Source organism: Myxocyprinus asiaticus, chromosome 5 (genome assembly GCF_019703515.2).
Source record: "Myxocyprinus asiaticus isolate MX2 ecotype Aquarium Trade chromosome 5, UBuf_Myxa_2, whole genome shotgun sequence".
Classification (NCBI taxonomy): domain Eukaryota; kingdom Metazoa; phylum Chordata; class Actinopteri; order Cypriniformes; family Catostomidae; genus Myxocyprinus; species Myxocyprinus asiaticus.
The window spans coordinates 19922858-19939530 of NC_059348.1; the positions used below are offsets into that span (position 1 = coordinate 19922858).

Sequence of the window (16673 nt, forward strand, 5' to 3'; positions counted from 1 at the left end):
AACAATGTTATTATGATTTTTCCAAAATGTAACCCCTAATCCGAACCTAAACCAGACCATAAAGTCTAACCCCTTACCCAAACCCTAACCCTAAAACCATGAGTTTAATAGGAAAATAACTTTAGCATACCACTAAATATGAAACTAAATTTGTTCACAGACGTGTCCTTTCTTAAAATAGCTAGCTAACATTTTATGCCTACATTGTATTGATCTGCAAATCTGTTTGTTTACTGATTGGTCTCTATGTGAATAAAAGTTGTAACTTTTGTAAGAGCCTTGACTTAAGATTTTGCCATGTAGTCAAGAGTTATCACGAGACAATGTTGCAAATGTCTCCAAAATGCGCCACTCTGCTTTCAAAGACCTTTTATTAAACAGTTTGAAATCCCAAATATACAACAGCTTTGTTTGAGATTTTCACAAACTTTACGAAGTACATATTATAAAATAATACATTTTGTATTGTATATTACAACTATACTACAACCGTCATACATGAATGGTCTTATCAGTGAGTTTCCACCCCTGTGAGGACAAAAGATGTTTAAAATTTAAAAAATGGATATTGTGAACAATTTTTCACATATTTAGTTCATTTGACATTATTTTAATTGTATTTTTTATTATTTTTATTATTTTACAGGTAAAAATTTTAATTATGATCTTTAACAGTCTGAATCTAGATGACTCATATGAGTCACATAATATTTGCACATGCTTTGTACAGACCAAATAAGCAAGTCCTCTTCATATTCTTTAGCCTAGTTTTAGGCAATAATATGTTCGTAGATATACTGCTGTCAGCAAGGTAAACATACTGTGGAGTTCTGTGCATTATTCTGATATTTATTACTGCATTATTGTTTCAAACATAAAGCAAATAAGACTGAAGCATCACTGAGTGAATGAAAATAAAACACAGGTCATGCACAAGTAAAAGGAGCATATTAAAATATTTAAAAGAGCTTTTTAGAACATCTTATTCTAAAAAAAATTACAGAACCTTGAACTTTAAGTTCTGCTCATCTCGAACATCTACTTACATTTTAGAATTAAATTTGTGCATTCCTTTTAATAAAAGGAATGTGTTTAGAGATTGTAACTAATTTAATATGTTGACAACGATAAAGCCGGGGCTCTTCACCGGCACATACATCTAAAATTAGTCATTAAAAATAACTTAAAAGTAAACAATTCTGAAGCCATTTTCAACACTATTACATTTCATTTATTATTCTAACTTCCTCCAGAAATCAAATGGACAGATAATCAATGGAATAGACCGTGGCTATGAAAATTACCCCAATGGTCTATTTGCTGAAATATAAAGTGCTGATGTGCGGGATTGCTACATTCAAGTTAATGTTCGAACAATGTTGTTTCCGATTTTCTTAAGTAATCAAAAACCAAACATAAAAGCAAACAGCAGGACAGAAAATAAACCAGAACAAAAGAAAAACTATTTTTCAAATGATTACTTATGCAGATATAGGATCACAACTCTCATAACACGACACAATGGTTTCTTTTTCTTTCTCTTGATCTTGTTCTGTTTCATCTAAACAGTGTCATAGTAGTTTAGATAATTGTCACAAGAATGACAAAATATTTAATCTCAAACTTAAATGGTCCTCCGTGTAATTTTAACACATTTTAACAAAGACAAATGTGTGTCACGTTTGTAGGGATGAGGTGAGAGAGTGGGATCAAAGTGCAGGGATACTTTATTTGACAATGGCAAGAAGGCGAGGATGCACAGAAGACGATGACTTAAGCTACAAAACAAGACAGTCGTTGGGGTTAACATAAACACTGTAACAACTAACAACGAACAAGAACTGACAATGATGGGACTGAACTAGTGGGTATTTATACACAGGAGAGCTGATGACAGAATCGGGAACAGGTGACAATGATGGGGAACAGATGGCAGTGATGAGGGAAGTGAATGCTGGGAAACGTAATCCAGGGAAAACAGGAGACAGAGGATGAAAACCATTTCAAAATAAGAGTCCTAGGACACATGGTGACTGTGACTGTGACATTAACCCCCCCCCCCACAAGGCGACTCCTGGCATTTAAAGGTGGAGGAGGGCAGGAGGAAACAGGTGACTGGGGAGGATCCAGGAGAAGACCATGGAGGAGTCTGGGGGTGATCAGGGTAGGGTTGCACCAGCTGTGCGTAAGTTCTCACGTAAGTTAGGACGTAAAGTTCACACTAGGTTCTTAGTAACTACTAGTTAGTTTGTAACTAAGTCAGTGCTTAATTTGGTTGCACCACCTGTTCTTAAGGCAAGACTTAACTAGTAGGTTGTAAGCTCTCCGTAAAGTAATGCATAGTCGCATAATATGACGTTTACCTGTATTGATCCAATAAACAGCCTTCAAGTTTGTACACAGAAGTATTAAAAAGCCGTGCATTTCAGTTTTAGCTCGTAATGGTTGATGTTCAAACCTTGTAACCCGTAACTGTCAGATGTAATAAAATAAATCCCAATTAAAATATGATACCTAATAAAAGTAGCTACATTTGATAAATAGTATATTTGCCCTGTGTAAATAACAATAAATAGGAGCTGTATCTAAAATAAATAAGGGGTGATAAATACTTATACAACAGGCTGGAAAAATAGACATTTTATTCATTTTAATATCTTATATATTTCGTATATGTTGAAACTTGACACCGGGCGACGCATCCTGAAAACTGCATCATTAGATTGGTTTCATGCTGAAGAGCCGCTTAAAAGTACGTTTTTTTTTCTATCTCGTAAATGTAAAGGAGTGTAAATGTCAACATCATCATATATGTCGAAAGCATTGAAGCTTCTCACGCAAAACACGAGCTCATTGATGTAATAAAATATCAGTCTGCTTTTTTATTCCATCAGTTACTCCTGGTCAGAGGCTTCCGTAAATATTTAGTTTATACGTAGGTTTACGTTCTACCTAAGTTTAATGGTGCAACGCTCAAATATTTAGTAGTGCGTAAACTGTGACTTAGTGCCTATTTACGCCACAACTAGGCTAAGTTGTAACGTACGTATAGCTGGTGCAACTGGCCCCAGGAGGCCAGGGGGTAACCATAGGACAGGGGTAGAGTCAGGAGGCCTGGGAGGTGGCCGCAGGGCAGGGACTGGGTCAGGAGGCCTGGGAGGCAGCCACAGGGCAGGGACTGGGTCAGGAGGTTTACATTTACATTTATGCGTTTGGCAGACACTTTTATCCAAAGCAACTTACAGTGCCGTTATTACAGGGAAAATCCCCCTGGAGCAACCTGGAGTTAAGCGCCTTAATCAAGGACACAATGGTGGTGGCTGTGGGGATCGAACCAACAACCTTCTGCTTACCAGTTCAGTGCTTTATTCCACTATGCCACCACCACTCCATCAGGAGGTTCTGTGATAGATGGTGAGGTCGTGAGGTCAGAGGGCAGAGCCGTGGAAGACTCTGAGGGCAGAGCTGTGGAAGGCTCTGAGGGCGGAGCCGTGGACGGCTCGACGAAGGCAGGTTGAGCCGGGAGAGGCTCGAAGGGCGAAGCCATGGAAGGCAGAGCCATGAGAGGCTTGAGGGGCGAAGCCATGGAAGGCGGACAAGGCTCTGGGATGGACAAGGCTCTGGGACGATCGAGGCTACAGGCATTGGTGCTGGCTCATTAACCGTGGCAGGCATGGGCACTGGCTCGTTAACCGTGGTAGGCATGGGCACTGGCTTTATAATGTGCCATTATTACAGGGACAATCCCCCTGGAGCAACCTGGAGTTAAGTGCCTTGCTCAAGGACACAGTGGTGGTGGCTGTGGGGATCGTACCAACAACCTTCTGCTTACCAGTTCAGTGCTTTAGTCCACTATGCCACCACCACTCCATCAGGAAGTTCTGTGATAGATGGTGAGGTCGTGGAAGATTCAGAGGGCAGAGCCGTGGAAGACTCGAGGGGCGAAGACTTGGAAGGCGAAGCCATGAGAGGCTTGAGAGGCGAAGCCATGGAAGGAGAAGCCGTGAGAGGCTCGAGGGGCGAAGCCATGGGAGGCAGAGCCGTGGAAGGCTCGAGGGGCAAAGCCATGGGAGGCGGAGCTGTGGGAGGCTGGAGGGGTGAAGCCATGGGAGGCGGAGCTGTGGGAGGCTCGAGGGGCGAAGCTATGCAAGGTGGAGCCGTGGGAGGCTCGGGACTAAGAGCCCTGGATGACTGGGAAACAATTCCCTTGAGCACAGGCAGTGACTGGGGAACGATTTCCGTGTTCAGGAGTATGGGCAGAGACTGGGGAACGACCTCCGTGGTCGTGAGTACAGGCAGAGACTAGGGAACGACCTCCGTGGTTGTGAGTACAGGCAGAGACTGGGAAGAAGGTGTCCCTTTCCTTCTCCTCCTTTTCCGGACAGCTGGGAGCGTTGTTACGGGAACGGTCGAGGCTACAGGCATTGGCTCTGGGTCGGTCGAGGCTACAGGCATTGGCTCTGGGACAGTCAAGGCTACAGGCATTGGCTCTGGGACGGTCGAGGCTACAGGCATTGGCTCTGGGACGGTCGAGGCTACAGGCATTGGCTCTGGGACGGTCGAGGCTACAAGCATTGGCTCTGGGATGGTCGAGGCTACAGGCATTGGCGATGGCTCGTTAACTGTGGCAGGCATGGGCACTGGCTCGTTAACTGTGGCAGGCATGGGCACTGGCTCGTTAACTGTGGTAGGCATGGGCATGGGCTTGATAATCATGGCAGGCATGGGCACTGGCTCGTTTACCGTGGCAGGCATGGGCACTGGTTCGTTAACCGTGGCAGGCATGGGCACTGGCTCGTTTACCGTGGCAGGCATGGGCACTGGCTCGTTTACCGTGGCAGGCATGGGCACTGGCTCGTTTACCATGGCAGGCATGGGCACTGGCTCGTTTACCGTGGCAGGCATGGGCACTGGTTCGTTAACCGTGGCAGGCATGGGCACTGGTTCATTAACCGTGGCAGGCATGGGCGCTGGTTGTGGCCCGGGGTTCCCGCCAAAAACACCAGCGTACAGGGGAAATGTCACCTCTGTGGCCACTACCACAGACTGCATTGGGGAATCGACCACCAGAGCTTGGAGATGGTGAGCCCCTCCAAAAAAAAATTATTTAGGGGGAATGTATGGAGAGGAGTTACCATGGAGACAGGGGCTGTGGAAGACTTGGAGCAAAGAGCCGTGGAAGGCTTGGAGCAAGGAGCCGTGGAAGGCTTGGAGCAGTTGTCCTCATCCTCCCTTCCCACAGTGAAGGGTGAGCCACAGAGTTGCAGAGCCACCTCCGTGTAGTCAGCCAGCGTCCAGTGAGGATCCGCCGGAGGCATCAGCTCATTCAGTGCACTATTCAGACCAGCTCTGAAGAAAGCCAGCAGAGAGTGGTCCTCATAGTGCACCAAATTCGCCAGATGGAAAAACTCAAGGACATGATCCTCAACTGGACGGTCCCCTTGCTCGAGGAGGATAATCCTAACAGCAGGTATATCCATATTGTTTGTGGGTCAGTTCTTCTGTCACGTTTGTAGGGATGAGGCGAGAGAGCGGGATCAAAGTGCAGGGATACTTTAATTGACAACAGCATGAAGACGAGTATACACAGAAGACGATGATTTAAGCTACAAAACAAGACAGTCGTTGGGGTTAACATAAACAGTGTAACAACTAACAATGAACAAGAATTGACAATGATGGGACTAAACTAGTGGGTATTTATACACAGGAGGGCTGATGACAGAATCGAGAACAATGATGGGGAACAGATGGCAGTGATGAGGGGAGTGAATGCTGGGAAACGTAGTCCGGGGAAAACAGGAGACAGAGGATGAAAACCATTCAAAATAAGAGTCCTAGGAAACATGGTGACTGTGACTGTGACAATGTGAGCATGAATTTGTAATTGCTTGTGGAGTGGCAAGTGATGTGCAAATAACTTTAGTACTAATTGAGCTTGAACATTCATCTTACAACAAAAAATCAGGTTAAACAGTGTTACAAACATTGTTTTCTCCAAAGGACTTTTAAAAAATGCTCTCTGCTCTTCGAAAAGTAGCTACTGAAAAGACACTCAGAAGAGTGTCTTTTATAGTATTTTATCATACCTTTGTAAAATCTTCTTAATGTCTTACTGCATTTCCCTAATTATGTGTGAAAAGTTTCTTCAAGTGTTGGCATTTTTGACAAAGAATAGCTGTCAACCGTTGTAATGAGCCACAAGGGATACCACTGCTGGTTTGGCATTATCCGTAGATGGAGGGCCATCCTCCACTGGGTTAGCCTGGTTGGGTGTCGCTGTGTGCCCAACTGAGGCAACCTCAAAAGTAAAGTTGTTTTCTGTGCGCCATCCAGGCCGAAACAGTTTAGTTGCCTTTGAAGAACTCTTAAGACTGGAACCTCGCTGAGGTGTGTCACATTGGAGAAGCGCTCTGAAACACCTGTAGAACTAACACAGATACAACCACACAAATAAGTACAAGATGGCATTAGATATCAACAATGCTAAAATATTCTCAGTACTTACTGACGACTGACAGCAATTTGTTGGAACGAAGCATGGTTATCAATCTTTTATTTATGTTTTCATTTGCATTCTGGTTTACATGATGATTGGCTGTGCATGTCAAGTATACTATATGTGTGAAGTGTACTACTAAAATACTCTTCCAAGGCAAAATACTGTATAGTATGGCAATCACTTTTATCATTTATTCATTAAAACTTACTAGTATGTTTTTGTGTGTGTGTGTGTGTGTTACTACTGCTACTTTTTTAGTTACTAGTAAGTATTCCAATGGTGACTAGTACCTTTTATTAATCTTTCTAGTACTTATACTAGTTGTACAGCAATTGTTGTTACAAATTGCACATTTTTGCCATTCAAGGCATCTGTGGTTTAGATATTAACTATTCACTTCCGACTATGTATTCCAACAGTGACTAGTATTTTTTTATTTATTCTTTTAGTTGTAACTAATTATTAAATAGTATTAAAACTATTCCAGTTTTATTAGTAGTTATTTACTAGACACTAGTGTCTATTCCAAGTTTTACTAGTAACATCTTACATTTTACTAATAATATTTTTAATTGAACTATTCAGTACCCATTCTGACTAGTGGTTACATCTGACAAGAAAAAAAGTAGTTAGTAACTAGTTTGATGAAAAACGTTACTAGTAACATCTGGAACTGACAATAGAGCGTAATAATAAGTACTGATATCTAATAAATAAGTAGTAAACTGGTATAGACAGTAGTATCTAATGAATAAGTACTAGTAATATATATATAAAAAGATACTAGTCACTATTGGAATTTATACTAGTCAGAAGTGAATAGTGGATATCTGAACCATAGATCCCCATAGAATTCAAAGGCGAAATGTAACAAATTGTTGCCAGTAATAGTGGAAGTAGAAATAAGTCTGTAATGATGAATAAGTACTAGTAAATAATGAATACACACTAGCAAAACTGAAAAAGATACAGGCTACTATCGGAATACTTAGTATCTAAAACTAAGTACTAGATACAAATAGATCTATGAAAATAGAAAGTAATTAGTAAGTACTGTAGTAGTAAGCTTTATGGAATAAATTTCAAAAGCACTTGCCGAATTATGGACAATGCATTGGCACTCATGAGCTTTTTACAGCCCTATAGCTCTCCTTGGGACATTCAAGAGAGGAGTAGCAATTTCCGATCTTGAGAATTCTGATCTCGTCTGGATTCAGAAAACTTGGAATGTAGTGCACAAGTTAAATGGACAACTTTTATGATACTTTTATGGTGATTTTGCATCCTTTCTCCAAGGCCCCATTCATTGCAAATGCATAGAAACAAGTGACCATTGAAGAAAGAACCTTGTACAGATTTTAAACTAGTCTCTTACAGCTGTACTGCAAGCAGTAATAGCTGCATTTGCCTCAGAAGTAAGAAAAACAAATAAACCATATTTTATGGTGTTTGATAAGACTTTTTCCATTTCTGTCAATGCATTAACTTCACATGACCTTGCAAATGAAAACACCCACATTAATTTCAGTATCTGCATACTTCATAACAGCCGTATACTTCTAATGAGTCATTTCCCTTTAGCGATGAAGAATAAGTCCATCAACCATGACTGGTCATAGACAACAATTACAGCTCATTTAGACATTCTGATTAATAAAGGGTCCCTCTCTTATTCACACTTCTCCATCTTCAGTGCTACCACTTGTAAAGAGACTTCTGCCCTTTTATATTCATCATCACTACCATTTCTAAATGTATCAAATTCTCACTTAATTACTTTTTTTCGAAACAGAACAATTATACAATTTGCAATGGAATAATTGCTGATAACAATGTACACCGGCTCAATAATTTACAAAGCTGTAATTAATTTATGAAAGAGAAGTAATTTTGTCCGTTCTGTACAGCGGGAGGTCATTGGTAAATGTAACAAAGGTAACAGAAGCTAATAAGCAGTGAAATGACATAGTAATAACCATAGTGAGGTCATGCATAATAAAGCTGAGGGCAAAGCATAGAGCCAGCCATGTATTATATTTCATGTTGCTCTATAAATGGCTGGATCTTTCTTAAATAATATATACTGTATATGTGATTCTGTTTCAAGAAGACTTGAAAATATCAAAACATACAGATGAATAAATAATGAAGTTAAACAATATCACAAAGATGTCAATGTTTCACATTTCTACTTTGGACATTGAAAGATAGTGTGCCGTGGAAAAAAAGGAGAAGCACATTATATAAAATCTTTAATGAAACACCTTTAACTGTTTTATGCTGGATATTCTTTTGACAATATTTAGGAGTAAAGAATCTAAATTAAATGTATTAAATACAGAAATGTTTTATGACATTGATAATAATACATATTCTTATGCACTGTAGTCTTTGGGTCAAAAATGAGTTACAAACAGTGAAAAACAAATCTTAATCTTGTATTTGGTCAAAACGCCTTTGGATTCTCCACAACAATGAATAAAAGAATAAGCAAAAAAATTGTATATATTAATGTTCAAAAGTTTGGGGTCACTTTCCTGAAATGTTTCTCATGATCTTAAAAATCTTTTGATCTGAAGGTGTATGCTTAAATGTTTGAAATTAATTTTGTAGACAAAAATATAATTGTGCCAACATATTAATTTATTTAATTACAAAACTAAAATTGTATAAAAATAAATAAATAAAAAAAGAATTGTTTTTGAAATGGATGTCTTGGACCGAATAATTAAGAAAAGCAGCCACTAAGAGCCCAGCATATAGATGGGAACTCCTTCAATAGTGTTTAAAAAGCATCCCAGGGTGATACCTCAAGAATTGTTTGAGAAAATGCCAAGAGTACATTTCTGCAAAATCTAGGCAAAGTGTGGCCACTTTGAAGATGCTCAAATATAACATAGTTTTGATTTATTTTTTATTTTTGTGTCGCAACATAATTCCCATAATTCCATTTCTATTATTCCATAGTTGTGATAACTTTACTATTATTCTAAAATTTGAAAAAAAAAAAAAAAAAGAATGATTAAGTGACCCTAAACTTTGGACGGTAGTGTATTTTTATGAAACTTTATATTTTTGCATTGTCAGGGTAATGCTAGTGTGTTGCTAGGAGGTTGCTAGGGCATTAGTAACTGGATGCTTACTTGCCCACATCAAAAGAGATCATCCCAAAGACCCCTGATCCCCAGATATGTGTATGGGACCTTTTCAGTGAAAGTCAATGGGATTTTTCTCATTTGTCATCTGCCAGGCAGACTTTTCTATTCAGAATGTTTTTGAATAAAACCATGATTCTGTATTTATTTAAAACAGATAAATATTTGTAAGCATTCTAATTATTATTATTTATTTATTTTATTTTTTAACTTAAAATGAAGGATATCTACAGTAAAAGAATAGTACCACTATTGGGTGGCGCTCTTTCCAGCTGAAATGCTATTTTAAAAAGCTTGTGTTTAGTGTAAAAAAAAAAAAAAACAAGCCTATGACAATGTTCATGTTTCCAATAAAAAAGTAGGTTCTGTGTATCTACTCTAATCTACTGGATTTTCTTTGACCAAACCAGTCAAGTTTGGAAATATCTTAAGCATTTAGGACTTTACAAACCAAGACCTCACAATTACCACACCACAAACTGTTATTTATGAGTCGTCTTGACATGAATGACACATACAGTACCAAAGTGCTCCTTCAAGTGAAAGGAACAGCCAGGTCTATACTCCGAATCTGTGATGTCACATCCCTTAAGAAAATGTAGTGTACTTAGTATACGCTGTCTGCATCATGTATACTTATAGTCAACTACATTTCCTCAAGAAATGGAAGGGCACAATGTTTGCATACAATCTTCTGAAGATTTAATTCAGTGACACAGTGTATGCGATAAAGGAGAACCCTTCTCTACCAGGCAGACTGAGGTATGAAAAGATATAAAGACCAAGAATTGCAATTAATCAGCAAGGAGAACATATCTTCATTTCATGAAGGTACAAGCAATTTAAAGTGTTGGAGAAAAGAAGAGTTGAAATAAAATCCCCAACACAAAGGAGCTTACCCACCATTCTGGCGTTATAATAGTTTTAGCGATCAAACTCTGTTGTTTTGTCTCTCTAAGGAACAGAATTACAGCAGAGTTGTAAGTAATCACTATTTTCTGTGGGTGCTCAGCTTAGTTATCAAATTGCAATTAAAAATGAACTTAATAAAATTAATTGAGAGGAAATCATATAGCATTCCTTTCCAGCAACAGCTGTCATCCACCACTTAATATGACAGCAACGCTACTTAATTTGGTCTAATAAAATATCAGATGTTGAGAACCATTCCCCAACTGTGGAAAAGAGATATTAAACATTAATGGCTTTAGGCACACCACTTCCAAGAACATTTGGCTCTCAGAGACATAAATGGAATGCAAATGTTCTGTTAGGAGCATGAGTTTGACTTCATCACACATTAAAATTTGGGGTACGTATACTGTATATCATATTATTTCATTGATATTCATAAGTTCTGGTCGTAGACTGAAACTAAAGATTATAATGACTCATTAGTTAGTAAACACAATGTGAAAATCCCTTGTTTAAGTCATATACCTGAAACTTGATCCACTGAATGGTTCTAACATGTTTTGAAGCCACCATCACCAAAACACTTTGGAAGAAGACAGTGAACCACACTCACCACAGATCTTCTGTTCGTGCATTCACTGATGATCACTGCAGGCCAAGAAATGTTACTTGTATCTGTACAGCATTTTTAGTCTTCAACTCGCCTCAACTCACAGTTTCCATAGTTACGGGCTGGGAGGAATTGAAGACTGAAAATGACATACAGGAAATTCGTTCTTCATTGGCAGGAATCTGATGCATATCCTGAAACATCACTCATTCCTTGATACAGTGATGGGGTCACAAAAAAACCCACTCATCTGAATTTGCATGGGATGGGACACAATGCAAGAAAATCTTGGTAATAATTTACAATAAGGTTGTATTCATTAACATTAGTTAACTTATTACTCTGAAAAATTTAGCATGTTAATGTGAGCATTACATATTTATGCTGCTGCACAGTTAGACAAACACAGTACATGCTGCATCAAGACATAAATACAATCCCAAGTAGCAGATCTAGACCAGTGAAGTTGGGGAGGAGGAGGGTTATAGAGAAAACTTGAAGAATGCTTCAGAGAAACCGTCTTACTTGCAAACATAGCAAAGAGTGAATACGGCAGTTAATTTGCTACCCGATTACATGTCAAAGGACCTATCAGCTTACACCATGTGTGCCGGTTGGCTTGATATATTACATGTGAGCCAGCTGATTGGCTAACAGATGACAACTTCAAGCAGCTTCACTGAACCATTTAGAGTTATTTACTGCAATAGTTCAGTGGTTTTCAACTGTTGGGTCACAATTTTTACTAAAATCTTGGTGGTTTATATTTATCTCTGTGTATCTCTGATTTATTTTTCGGTTAATAGAGGTAATATCAAATTGGATTCACCTTCAGTGACCATATGAAAAGCACCTCATAACAGTAGCTCTGTATTTCAATAGAAACACATTCTTATAATTGCTGAATAACTTCATTTATTACATTTTACACTTCCTGGTCTTGTCAGTTTTAAACTCAATAACAGCATACTGCATGAGGAGACTAATTTATCAGAGCTTTATGTGATCCTTCAGATACCAGATAAAAGCTGTTCAACTGAAAGCAGGACAGCAGTTCTGATATGATATTACATCTGACAAGGGTGACTGTGAACCATCTTGAGAGGTCTGTCTCAATGACATGCTTTTCTGCCGTTTCTTTGTTGTCTTGGCTCTTGATCTATCTGTATGCAGTGACCATGACATCTTTTTTGAACTCTTATAAAGCTTGCTCAAGTTGGTTTGAAGCAGCTTACAGTAGATTTGGTTCCGTATCTGTCACTCACTCGACGTTGGTGTCGATGTAGTGACACTAGGGGTCACTCTTGGGAGCCCGAGACACCTCTGGTCTTTGATAAAAGGCCAATGAAAATTGGCGAGTGGTATTTGCATGCCACTCCCCCCGACATACGGGTATAAAAGGAGCTGGTATGCAACCACTCATTCAGATTTTCTCTTCGGAGCCGAAAGGTCATGCTCAATGAGCTGAATATTAATGTTCATTCACCTCTGCTCATTCACCTCTGCGCCCCTGGGCGCTTCGGCAGAAAAACTAGAGAGTATATTTTCTGAAAGAGCATTTTTCCCCTCTAAAAGAGTATATATTTCTCTAAAAGAGCGCACACACGGAACGTCTTTTTAAAGACGCGTCTTTTTAAAGATGCTTTTCCGATTGTGTGTTATTCCTGGTTGCGCTCGTTATCTCTCACCTTCTGATGGTCATGATCACTGTCTTTCGTGTCTGGGCACTGCTCACGCAGAGACAGCGTTCGTGGATGGTCATGTTCTCATTGCGAGAATATGTCCATGGCAACGTTGCGGTCAAGGCTCGCCTTCGTAAGAAAGCGAGCCACCCCAGAGGCTCCCTCCTCGGTCCTTTTACCCACGGGTATGAGGCCAGCGCGGCTAGCACTGGGGGCGATTTGGGGACCCCAATGGGACCGCCTCCGCCGAGTATCCCCCCGCGGACCTCCCATTCCCTAGCACGCTCGTCTGCCCCGATCGGGCTTCCGGGTGAGTCCGCCGGCTCGTCTCACGGCGAGTTCAACCTCTTATTCGGAGCCCGTGAAAGTGATGAGCTCTCGAGCGCAGCATCGGAGAGCGGGCTCATCCAGTCGGAAGCCTCAGCTGGGCTCCTCCGTTCGGGGTCGATTGCCCAGTCACAGGCTGACGCGGAGATGATGACATGCTTTCCCGGGCAGCTGCGAGCGTCGGTTAGAGTGGATCTCACTGCTCTTCCCTGAACCCTCGCGGCTTGGTGATTGGTTCCTGGGCTCGCGGCGCCGCTCAAAGCCACGCCCCGCCCCCGTTCCTTTCTTCCCGGAAGTGCATGAAGAGCTGACAAGGTCGCGGGAGGCACTTTTTACTGCCCGGTCCCAAACTTTTCAGCTTCCCCGCCCTCACTACCCTCGATGGTGGGGTGGCCAAGGGCTATTCGGCAATCCCCCGGTGGATAAAGGCGCTCGCGGTGCACCTATGCCCGCAGAGCACAACCACCTGGAGTGGGTGCCCAAAGCCCCCGTCCAAGGCCTGTAGGTTTATGTCGTCTATGACGGCCAAGGCCTATGGTGCCGCTGGACAAGCCGCCTCCGCCCTGCACGCCATGGCTCTCCTGCAAGTCCGCCAAGGCGCTAAAGGAACTGCACGAGGGTAGTTCCGCCCCGGGATTGATGCAGGAACTGCGCTCGGCAACCGACCTCGCTCTCTGAGTGTCGGAGGTCACGGCGCGGTCTCTCGGGTGGGCAATGGCCACACTAGTGGTCCAGGAGCGCCACCTTTGGCTCAACCTGGTCGAGATGGGTGAGGCCAACAAGACACGATTCCTTGCTGCCCCCATTTCCCAGGCGGGCCTATTCGGCAACACCGTCGAGGACTTTGCCCAGCAGTTTTCGATGATAAAGCAGTAGATGGATGCTAGCTGGCATATCCTGCCCTGGCACAGCTCAAGATCCCACAACCCGTCTACTCATCGCCAAGGGCATCCCCCTGCGGTGATTGCAGAGGCTCCGCCGCAACCTGCCACTTCGGCCCGGCCCCGGCATGGAGCCCACTGCAGGAAGCAGACGCCATCCGTCTCGCAGCTGCCCAGAACCCGTGAAAGGCTTCAAAGCGCCCTTGAGATGGGTGAACCAGGGACAACGAAACCCGCTGCTCTGGAGCTGGTAAGCAGATCTCCATCTTTTTGTTACCTTCTTGCATTTAATTGCGCTGCATGCCCAAGTGGCTGCAGTACCCAAGAGCTCAGCAAGAGCGGTTTCCTTGTTCCCTGGGTCACGTATCCGGTGTGTACGGACGTCATCACGACCACTGTCCACCACTCTATTTGGCAGGTTTGGCGCTCCAGCGGCGGTCTCCCGCCCCTGAGCGCCCAGCTGTGGCACAAATCCGCCCCCGATGTGACAGTCTCCACGGGTCACGAGGACAGGCCTCTTCCTCCCCCGTCCCAGGCTGTTCAGGGGGTGGTCACAAGGAGCCAGGTAAGTGCTTCGATGTCCTTAGACTCAGCACGGCCACGACGTGGTGTGGCACCTCGAGCTCCACCCCACCTCGAAGGCCCACCTGCCGGTACGTCCGATGACGTTGTCCCTTTGGTCCCCCTTGCATGGAACTTGGACGCATGGCTTGCGCTTTCCAATCCGTCCGACTCGGCTGCGCGATTCACTTCGCCGGGCATCCGCCCAGGTTCAGCGGTGTCCACTTCACCTTGGTGAAAGACGAAAACGCTGCTACCTTGCACGGAGATCGCTACCCTCCTAAAGAAGGGCGCGATAGAACCTGTCCCTCCAGCCGAGATGAAGAAGGGGTTTTTCAGCCCCTACTTCATCGTACTGAAAAAAGGTGGTGGGTTGAGGCCAATCTTGGACCTGTGAGTTCTGAACTAGGCTTTACACAGACTCCCGTTCAAGATGCTGATGCAAAAACGCATTCTGGCGAGCGTCCGGCATCAAGATTGGTTCGTGGTGGTAGACCTGAAGGATGCGTACTTCCATGACTCGATCCTTCCATGACACAGACCCTTCCTGCGGTTCGCGTTCGAGGGTCAGGCGTATAAGTCCTCCCTTTCGGCCTGTCCCTGTCTCCTCGCGTCTTTACGAAGGTCGCAGAGGCTGCCCTTGCCCTGTTAAGGGAGGTGGGCATTCGCATTCTCAACTATCTCGACGACTGGCTAATCCTAGCTCTCTCTCGAGACGTATTGTGCGCACACAAGGACCTGGTGCTCTCACACCTCAGCCGACTAGGGCTTCGGGTCAACTGGGAAAAGAGCAAGCTCCTCCCGGTTCAGAGCATATCTTTTCTCGGTTTGGAGTTGGACTCAGTCTCCTTGATGGCACGCCTTACGAACGAGCGCGCCCAGTCGGTGCTGGCCTGTTTGAAGACGTTCAAACAGGGAACAGCGGTTCCACTGAAACTTTTTCAGAGGCTCCTGGGGCATATGGCACCCTTGGCGGTGGCCACCCCGCTCGGGTTGATGCATATGAGGCCGCTTCAGCACTGGCTCCGGACTCGAGTCCCGAGACGGGCATGGCACCACGGGACACACCACGTGGCCATTACGTCGGTCTGTCACCGTCTTTTCAGCCCTTGGACCGACCTCTCATTCCTATGGGCAGGTGTTCCTCTAGAACTGGTCCCCAGGCGCGTCGTGGTCATGACAGACGCCTCCAAAATGGGCTGGGGTGCTTTTTGCAAGGGGCACGCAGCCGCCAGCCTCTGGACGGGTCTGCGACTGCATTGGCACATCAACTGCCTCAAGTTGTTGGCAATTCTGTTCGCCCTGCAGAGGTTTCAGCCGTTGATCCAGGGCAAGCACGTGTTATTTCAGACAGACAACACGACAACGGTAGTATATGTCAACCGCCAAGGTGGTTTGCGCTCTCGTTATACGTCACAACTCGCCTGCCGTCTCCTCCTCTGGAGTCAGTAGCACTTCAAGTCGCTGCAAGCCACTCACATCCCGGGCAGCCTCAACACTACAGCGGATGCGCTGTCACAACAGGTTACCCTCAGGAGAGAGTGGAGACTCCACCTTCAGGTGGTCCAGCTGATTTGGAGTCAATTCAACAGGCACAAGTACACCTGTTCGCCTCCCAAGAATCCTCCCCACTGCCCGCTCTGGTACGCCCTGACCGAGGCCCCCCTCGGCACAGATGCGCTGGCACACAGCTGGCCCCCTGGCATGCGCAAATATGCGTTTCCCCCAGTGAGCCTGCTTGCACAGACCATGTGCAAGGTCAGGGAGGATGAGGAGCAGGTCGTCCTGGTAGCACCCTACTGGCCCACCCAGACGTGGTGCTCGGACCTCACGCTCCTCGCGACAGCTCCCACCTGGCGAATTCCCCTGAGGAAGGACCTTCTTTCTAAGGGAAGGGGCACCATCTGGCACCCGTGCCCAGACCTCTGGAATCTCCATGTCTGGCCCCTGGACGGGACGCGGAAGACCTAAGCTGTCTCCCACCTGTGGTGGTAGACACGATCACTCAGGCTAGGGCCCCCTCTACGAGGTGCCTGTATG

General features: G+C 43.9%; 2 protein-coding genes across 2 annotated transcripts in view; both read right to left on the reverse strand.

Moving 5' to 3' along the window:
- Positions 1 to 337: 337 nt before the first annotated feature.
- LOC127441485 (skin secretory protein xP2-like) lies at positions 338 to 5052 on the reverse strand. Its single transcript, XM_051698985.1, has 2 exons — positions 4315 to 5052; positions 338 to 4275 (listed from the first exon to the last, which is right to left on the reverse strand). The coding sequence occupies exons 1-2, from the start codon at positions 5050 to 5052 to the stop codon at positions 3853 to 3855; spliced, it is 1161 nt and encodes a 386-aa protein (XP_051554945.1). The 3' UTR covers positions 338 to 3852.
- LOC127441484 (pinopsin-like) overlaps positions 338 to 16673 on the reverse strand; it is a 103115-nt gene continuing 86779 nt past the window's right edge. Inside the window, exon 4 of the mRNA XM_051698983.1 lies at positions 338 to 6430. Within this exon, the coding sequence (XP_051554943.1) occupies positions 6182 to 6430 (249 nt within the window). The 3' untranslated portion in view covers positions 338 to 6181. The remainder of the gene's footprint in view (positions 6431 to 16673) is intronic.

Excerpts from the sequence above, each read along its gene's own strand:
- LOC127441485 (XM_051698985.1), bottom strand. The coding sequence starts at position 5,052 with ATGCAGTCTGTGGTAGTGGCCACAGAGGTGACATTTCCCCTGTACGCT. Across the intron at positions 4,276-4,314 it reads CTGTACTCACAACCACGGAG|GTCGTTCCCCAGTCTCTGCC; the intron begins GTCGTTCCCTAG and ends ACGACCACGGAG.